A 9,511-nucleotide genomic window follows, 5' to 3' on the forward strand; every position below is an offset into this window, starting at 1 on the left:
TAGAACATAATCGGTGTCCCTCGGCCCTAAACATACCGCTAGTGGCCCATCGAACGTTCTCCTGTATAATGTTCCATCTTTATCTAATGCGAACCTAGCAGCCTTGGTCAGTAGGGCCCTCGATTCTTTGTGGTCCGTAGGGAGTTTTCCATTTTTCAAATAGTTGATATACTTGTTCCTCCAGTCCCACGCCAAACTTGTTGAATTTATTTCGGCATGACCCTCTTCAACCACAGACTTCGATAACTAGATTACAGTCCCCGGGACGATGTCATCTCCGTCAACCGAGGATCCCAGCTTAGCAAGTGCATCGGCCTTGCTGTTTTGTTCTTGAGGCACATGTTCCGAAGTCCACTCCTTGAAGCGGTGCAAAGTTATATGTAGCTTATCCAAGTATCGTTGCATCCTATCCTCTCGAAATTCGAAACTTTTGTTTACTTGTTTTACCACCAATAGAGAATCGCACTTGGCTTCGATGACTTCTGCTCCCAAGCTCTTAGCTAGCTCGAGACCTACAATCATGGCCTCATTGTTAGTCAATCTAGAAGTTCTGGTAGATTGTCTAGTGGTATCACCCGTGGGTGGTTTCAAGACAATGCCAAGCCCGGAACCTTTCACATTCGAGGCACCGTCCGTAAAAAGGGTCCATAACCCCGATGATGTACCCGAACTTAGCAGGAGTTCTTTCTCCACTTCGGGTACGAGGGTCGGCGTAAAATCAACCACGAAGTCAGCTAAGACTTGAGACTTGACGGCGGTACGGGGTTGATATTCGATATCGTACTCGCTAAGTTCGACGGCCCATTTGGCCAGCCGGCCCGACAACTCGGGCTTATGCAAAACATTTCGTAGGGGGTAAGTGGTCAATACACATATGGGATGACATTGAAAATATGACTTTAGCTTTCTAGATGCGCTTATCAATGCAAGTGCTAACTTTTCTAAGAGAGTATATCTAGTTTCAGCATCTCCTAGAGTTCGGCTTACATAATAAACAGGAAATTTCGTACCTTGCTCTTCTCGAACTAGTACTCCACTTACCGATATCTCAGACACTGCCAGATATAGGTAAAGTAATTTATCTACCTGTAGGTTGAAGCAAAGGCGGGCTTGATAAATATCGCTTTAATTCTCTTCAAGGCTCTTGGCATTCCGGGGTCCATGTGAAATCCTTTTTCTTTTTTAGCAAGAAAAAAGAAACGGTGACTTTGATCTGACGACATCGACCCAAAGCATCTATTCGCCCTGTTAGCCTTTGCACGACCTTCACACTATCCACGATCGTGATATCCTCGATGGACTTGATCTTCTCGGGGTTAATTTCGATACCCCGATTCGACACCATGAAGCCGAGTAGCTTCCCGAGCCGACTTCGAAGGCACATTTCTCCGGGTTAAGCTTCATGTTGTATTTCCTCAAGATTTCGAATGTTTCCTGCAAATGAGCTAAATGGTCCTTTGCGCGCAGGGACTTAACCAACATATCATCAATGTAAACTTCCATTGTCTTACCTATTTGTTCTTCTAACATTTTGTTAACTAGGCGTTGATATGTAGCTCCGGCATTTTTTAGCCCGAAGGGTATTACGTTGTAACAATAAGCTCCAAATTTAGTAATAAATGAAGTCTTTTCCTAGTCCTCCAGGTTCATCTGAATTTGATTGTATCCGGAGTAGGCGTCGAGAAAAGCTAGGATCTCGTGGCCGGCCGTGGCATCAATCATTCGATTGATGTTGGGCAGTGGGAAAGAGTCTTTTGGGCATGCTTTGTTCAAATCTTTGTAATCTACGCACATTCTAAGTTTATTTCCCTTTTTAGGAACTACAACTACGTTGGCTAACCATTCGGGGCATTTTACCTCCCGAATAGACCCTATTTTAAGAAGCTTGGTTACCTCATCCTTTATGAATGCATATTTCACCTTGGACTGGGGTCTCCTTTTTTGCTTCACCGGTTTGAACCTGGGGTCTAGGCTAAGCCGATGCGTAGTTATCTCCTGTGGGATCCCTGTCATATCTAAATGGGACCAAGTAAAGCAATCCATAGTATCAACAAGAAATCGAATGAGTTTTTTCCTGAGTTCGGGGATTAATCTCGTTCCCAGGTTTACCTTTCTCTCGGGCATGTATTCGATCAGTATGACCTGCTACAGTTCCTCGATAGTTGACTTGGTTGCAACGGACTCTTCGGGAACGGCGAAGGTTTGAGGAGTAAGGAAATCCTCTTCTTCGTCCTCGATTACCTGTTGCTCCGATTCCGTCGAGGCTTGGGACGGTGATTGCTATTTAGCCGCCTACTTACGTTTGGTGCCCGATTTCTCTGAGGTCGATGGCTCTGGTATCGGCACCACCTCATCAACTGCAAACATCTCCTTTGCAACATGTAGTTCCCCGTAAACCGTTTTCACTCCATCCTTCGTTGGGAACTTCATCATCTGATGAAGAGTTGAAGGTACTGCCCTCATGTTGTGTATCCAAGGTCTCACGAGGAGCGCGTTATACATCATGTCACCTTATATGACATGGAATTTAGTATCTTGTATGGTCTCGGCTATGTTTACTGGCAAGATAATTTCTCCCTTTGTTGTTTCGCTTGCCATGTTGAAGCCATTTAGGACCTGAGACGTAGGTACAATCTGATCCTGTAGGCCGAGCTGCTCTACAACCCTCGATCTGATTATATTTGCTGAGCTACCTGGATCCACTAGAACACGTTTAATTTGAATTTTATTCAAAAGGATAGAAATTCCCAAGGCGTCGTTGTGTGGCTGAGATATGCCTTCTACTTCCTCGTCGTATAATGATAAGGCGTCTTAGGCACATAGCTCCGGGTTCGTTTTTCTCTGGTGATTGATACCTTGGTGCGTTTGAACACAGGTCCTTGTGGATGTCGACACCGCCAATGATCATATGGATTACATGTTGTGGTTCTTCCTGCTCATTTTTTCTTGCATCTCTTTCCCTGAAATGGTTTGTAGCTCGATCACTGAGGAATTCTCGAAGATGGCCCTCGTTGAACAACCGAGCTACCTCCTCCCTTAGCTGCCTGCAGTCTTCGGTTCTATGGCCATGTGTGCCATGATACTTAGACATTAAATTTGGATTCTTATGAGAAGGATCGGTTTGGATTGGCCTGGGCCACCTGGTATCTTTGATTCTTCCAATAGGTGACACGATCCCTGATGCGTCTACACTGAAATTATACTCTAACAATCGAGGTGCCTCCGCGGGATCGATATGTTTATAGAATCCTCTCTTACTCATGAATCCCCGAAATCTCTGTCCTCGATCATTCTCCGATCATTCCGAGGGGCATTACGGCCTGAAACATTGTTTCTCCGATCAACATAGAGTTGATACCGTTCTTTGTTTGACCTTGATTCCCTATTTGTATCCCTCGGGGGCCTGGCTGTCGATCTGTTAGGATGAACTGAACCCGAGGGGGCTCCCAACTGGTCGTCCTCGACCACGATCTTCGATTGATAACGGTTATGCACATCGGACCACGTCACGGCTGGATACTCGATCAAATTCTGCTTTAACTTTCGAGATGCAATAGAACTCTTTTCATTCAAACCCTGCATGAAAGCTTGTACTACCAAGTCATCCGAGATCGTTGGTAATTTCATTCGCTCCATCTGAAACCTGGACACGAACTCTCTCAACATCTCGTCGTTCCTTTATTTTATCTTGAAGACATCCGATTTTTTCATGGCCACTTTTATGGCCCCGGCGTGTGCTTTCACGAAGGTGTCTGCTAACATATCAAATGAATCAATAGAATTAGGAGGTAAGTTGTGATACCAAATCATAGCTCCTTTTGACAATGTTTCTCTAAACTTTTTCAACAAGACTGATTCGATCTCAGCGTCATTCAAACCATTTCCTTTGATCCCGCAAGTGTATAAGGTAATATGCTTGTTAGGGTCGGTTGTCCCATTATATTTGGATATATCGGGCATGCGAAACTTTTTAGGGATGGGCATCGGAGCCACGCTCTGAGGGAATGGTTTTTGTATGAACTTTTTTGCATCTAAACCTTTCAAAACTAGAGGTTTCCTCGGTATCTGGTCAACAGGGGAGTTATAAGTCTCCACCTTCTTATCATTGTCCTCAATCTTCTTTTCCTCGGACTCGATCCTCTTGGTGAGCTCTTCGAGCATCCTCATAATAGTGGGGTCAATCCCCGAGTCATTTTCGTTCGACCTCTCCAGCGCTAGTTCAACACGCCGAGTGTTTTCTGGTTCAGCGAAACTCGGAGTTTTATTCTGACTTTGAAGTTGAGCGATGTCGATCTGCTGAGCTTGCAGCATCTCGTATATTACTTGGAGGCTGACTCCCCCATCTCCTATACCTGGTGTTCCTTGGCCCCCAGATCGGGCTTCCCTCCGTACACTCGCTCTGGGGTCTGCGTCTAAATCTGCATTTAAAGCAAAGTGTGAACTAATATCAACTGGTTCCAGATCTGGCACTTCCCCTAGGTTCATTGGTGGTACACCGACCCCTGCATTGTTGTTTTCTCCAAGACCTTTGTTGTCATGAACATGTGCATTTTGTGAGCTAGACATGTTTCGGCCTGAGAAAAAATTCTTGACAAGAAAAAGTGTAAAAATAACGTGTGTAATGAGAATCAGTAAAGAAATAATCACTATTATCTTTAACCCCACGGTGGGCGCCAAACTGTTTACCTAAAAATACGAGTAACAATTAAACTTGATTTGTGGTTTTAAAGATATGTGATTAAATTCAATACCAATTAATATTCAAGAAATATGAAGTAGAAATGAAAGAAATAAGTGAGTCAAACCAATATTACTCAGCAGTGGTGACCTCGAGTTTAGTGACCTCGAGATGAACTAAGAGCAATAAAATAAGAATAATAAATGTAAAGGACAATTCTGATGAACAGTAAGAGAGAAAAGTAGGATGGTATATTATTTTGCCAATGATGAGATGATGTTACAAATGATTGGGGTCCCCTTTATATAATAGGGGAACCCTAAATAAGGTATATTTCTATTTACGGTAAGGAATATCCTTAATACAGTTGTCTAACCGCCTAGTACAGAATCGTACAATCCTATTCCGGGATTTGCGCCATGATCTTGGGGATGTGGCAGGAATCTAGCTCATTCTGTTACAAATCCATAACGGTATATTTTCGGGGTCGAACATACTTGACTTCGGTATTTCTCGCACTCCTATCTTCGAGCATTGCATTCCGTCCTCGAGCTCGAGTCTAGTCTGTCTACCTCGAACTCGAGCTTACTTAAACTCGGACCTAAGGTGATCCCTCAAGCCTGGAAATCGGATGGCGAGCGAAGAAATGTTGTCTTGGTAATCAGCAGATTGAGATCTAAAATTTGTTGCAGCTGATTATATGAAAGAAATAGATAGAGTATCCAGATTAGGATGATACAACCATTAAACTTCAGTATGCACACTAAAATTTTTCAGTGTGCATATTGTTTGTACAAATTACATATCACCAGCTCAAGATATTACAAACATATAACTGCAGCATAATTTCTGCAAATTTAGTAGTAATACATTATTTGACGTAGGTTTAAACATCGACTGACTAAGTGTATCTGACATTTATACGAGTCCAAGTGTAAAACAACTCTTCTTTCCTCCAGATGATATTATTATCATATACACGTAGCTCTAAGATTAATGCTGAAGTTCAGCAAATACAAAACAAACTTCAGCTCCTAGAATGTTGAAGTTCAGCAAACACTAAACAAACTTAAGCTCCCAAAATGCTGAAGTTCAGCAATTACAAAACAAAAACTTCAGCCAAAACATGTTGTAGTTTTATTGAACTGAAGCTTGCCATTGCACTATGAACTGAAGTTTGCGTGATTGCCTTTGCAAGTCAGGCTAGACTTCAGGCAAAAATATCTGAAGTTTTGCTTTGATAAGGCTACACTTCAGGCAAAACATTCTGAAGTTTGTTCAAGCTTTAGACATAAATTTTTGCTACTCCAAGCCCGTATGTCTGAAGTCATCCGAAAAGTGGGTACGCTTGCAATTTTTTTTGCAATGCTGGCATAGGTTAAAAGGTGATCCAAAACTGGGTATAGATGCAAATCCCTCAAAAATATCACTGTCAGATTTTTTAACAATTTCAAAAATTACCCCCAAAATTTGTATTTTATAAAAAAGCCCACCATCTATTATGACCAAACTAACCACCAACTAATTATTATCATTTTCTTTTGGGCTGATGGATCTTGTAATATTATTGTAATTTAACGAATTATAGTGGCTAGTGATTGTGTTATTAGCAGTTGATATTAAAAGTATTAGGTTATGATTTTAGGCTAGTATACTATGTAGTTCATTATAAAAATGATAATTTTGTGCCAAACTTATCTATGTTCAAGACTATGGTTTGTGATAATGATAACAAATGGCATGGATGAATGTTCTGCATATACAAGAATAGCTAGTTTGTTTGTTTGGTATTGTTGGGTATTTTTGTTAGTTTTTAGAATTTATGGGTATAAGTCACATTTCATAATTTTTCAAAAAATAAGTGAAATATATTTTAAAAAATTATGTCCAAACAGATTTTCATTTTCAAACCAAACTTCATCCAAATCAAAATTTTCAAAATAAATTTAGAAATCTATGATTGAAACGTTAGCTTAAATTCACGTTTGCAAATTCCTTTCAGATACCATAGTAGGTACTCCATAGTACTAGGAGTTTCTTTTATACCAATCTCTCATAGACACGTAATGAAAAGAGTCTCTACTTGGGGCTGAAGTTGCGGGAAAGGTCAAATCAATTGTCACAATAAACATTGAAAGGGAGGTCTTTTTAAGGTCAAATTCTCGGGTCCGAAGCCGCTATGGGTCTTTTGAAATTTTTTAGGAGAAATTATAGTATATACTTTTTTTTTTTGTTGCTAATTATAGTACTATATACTTAACAGTGCCCAGTTATTTGCTTAACAAAAGTATTGAAGCTTGTGACGTTTAAACCTCTTCTCATGGTAAAATGAAAGATCAATGTGTTGCTTTTTTACCCTTTTTTTCCTTTGGTACTAACTAAATTCAAATATCAGAAGGATTATCAATTTGCCACCATCAAGTATAGGAGCTGTGATTTTAACCTCTTTAGAATTTATTGGGGACACATTGATGATTGAACCCCTGATCAAAGTGATACTCTAAATGGTAGTGCAATTACTATGAAAATATTGGGAAAATGTTTTATATCTCTCTTGTTTTGTTGGATATAAAATTACAAAAGATATATATAATTACATAATTTATAAGGTAACTGAATTAAACTCGTAACTATGATAAAAATTGCAACATCTGACCACAAGACTATCCCTGCAAGTCCAATATGAAACTTTCAGTGAATTATCTAGTTCAATATGGCTTTAATGAAAAAAAAAATTACTTTAATACATTTTAACCTAATCAATATGTAAAAGTTAAACCTATAAAACTACAGGACTCAAATTTACTTTAACCATTTTCAATCCTACTCAGCTGGGTTATACTATATGATCATTTTAATCTTGAGCTAATGTGTAATATTCCGAGACCAAGATCAACGGAATACAACTATACAAATCAGCACTTTGATCCAAATAAGCTTCATAGACAGAATCAAGAAAAAGGAAAGAGAATCAGCATCAAGAACAAGACGCTACAAACTAGATTACACATCACAAATGTCGTTTGCTAATCAAAAGTAACCAAAAATTGTAACGAAAAAAGAAAAGAATGGGTAAAGTTTGGAATTAAGGGGACTAAAAGGCACAAATGAATGGGTAATTTCTGGAATTAAAGGGACTAAAAGGAACAAATGAATGGGTAAAAATCTGGAAGTAAGGTGACTAAAAGGATGGATTTTTATTTTTGGTAAATTGGCGAATGAAATGGATTATCTAGTAAAAGCAAGAATTTTAAATTGTGCAGTTGATTACCACCGTTGATTTGTATAAGAAGAATATAGACCGTTGATTATGGATCCTTCTCAAAGGATTCAGTCCAGAACTGTGAATTCTGATCAAACGGACACAATTGAATCTTCTTCTGCTTCACTAAACCACACAGCAAACCACCACCGTCAGATTTCAAATCTTTCTTTCCCGCCATCTCTACAGCTGTTCGCACACTGTTCCAGTCTTTCAACGCCGTAGAAACCACTGACGACGACGAAGAGGTCGTCGAATCAGTGCCGTCGGAGAAATCACAAGACTCGCCGCCTGATGATTGCTCACTCCGCTTTGATCCTCCACGGCTAAGCCGCCGTCGCCGCCATCTACCGCTCTCTTTCTCTTCCATCAAATCACGAAAACACACAGCAGCTAATCCATTCAACAACGAAAAATCCGTACCACTGTAAACCGCGGCACCGATATTCAGAACTCCTTGGAACCTTCCAGAAGGCCGCCTAATTTGTACAGCTGTGAAAGCCGGAGTTGCAGTACTAATTCCAGAATTCACCATTCCTTTGAAACAACTACTTAACAGGAGACGCACAGTACCGACGAGGAAATCCTTGAGGACACCAACGGCGTAGATTTCAACGGATACGCCAGAGGTATCGCCGGAAATGAATTTCCGCGAAACACGGAAGAGGAATTTGTCGTTCCAGGTAGGATTTTCGCCGCCAAAATGATCGATCTTGGTACGGAGTTTATTAGATGATTCAACCCAGATAAGTGCGTAAGTTTGCAAACGGCGGAAGTTAGCGATTGGGGTTTTGAGGGATTGAGCAGAGATCAAGTTGATCTCCAGAATTTGAGTATTTTCCTCTTCCATGTCAGTTTGTGTTGTTGTTTCTCTCAAATTCTACTTCTTTTCTTTGTGTGTTAATAATACATGTTGATGTATGACTGAAAATTGATTGGGCTTAACAAGAAATGACGGAACTTTTCTTGATTCAATTCATGGTTTCAGATGAGCAAGACCGCAAGCGAGAGAGAGGGCATAGTCTCTCTCCCTGCTGCCAGCTGTAATGTTTCTCTTTGGAATTACATAAATACCCTGAAATCTGTTTGCTTGAAATGGTAATGGGCTGGGCCGGGTTGGGCTGGCTACGAGTCGATATCTGTGAACGGCCTGCTTAATTCCACCTCTCTCTTATCTATATATTCTATATATTATTAAAAGGAGAGGAAAAAGCCCTCTCCTTAAGTCAAGTGGCAACCTAAAAAAATGCCACATGGAATAATTGGTTACTAATTAGTTATTTAGTTTATAATTAGTTATTGGTTACTTATTTTTGAATTTAAATACATATCAAAAAAGAAAATAATAAAATACAATAAAAAATTACCATATATATTAATTGGTTACTTTATTTGGATTAATAAATATAGATATCTTATAATTAAATATAATTAAAAAAATTATAAATTAAATATATAAAAAGTAACTATTCATTCAAAATGGGTGGGAGTAGTTTCAAGTTTGAGTTTTTAAATTATTTTAAAATAAAAAACGAAATTAAAAAAAATAATGAATTACCAATTCAAATTGG

At 39.6% G+C, this 9,511-nt stretch overlaps 1 protein-coding gene across 1 annotated transcript; it reads right to left on the minus strand.

The window, feature by feature from the left end:
• LOC109240161 lies at positions 7,610–8,977 on the minus strand. The gene has a single exon (XM_019406797.1). It carries the CDS (start codon positions 8,788–8,790, stop codon positions 7,987–7,989), a length of 804 nt encoding a protein of 267 aa, XP_019262342.1. The 5' UTR covers positions 8,791–8,977; the 3' UTR covers positions 7,610–7,986.

This window comes from Nicotiana attenuata, chromosome 1, assembly GCF_001879085.1.
Source record: "Nicotiana attenuata strain UT chromosome 1, NIATTr2, whole genome shotgun sequence".
In the NCBI taxonomy this organism is placed as follows: domain Eukaryota; kingdom Viridiplantae; phylum Streptophyta; class Magnoliopsida; order Solanales; family Solanaceae; genus Nicotiana; species Nicotiana attenuata.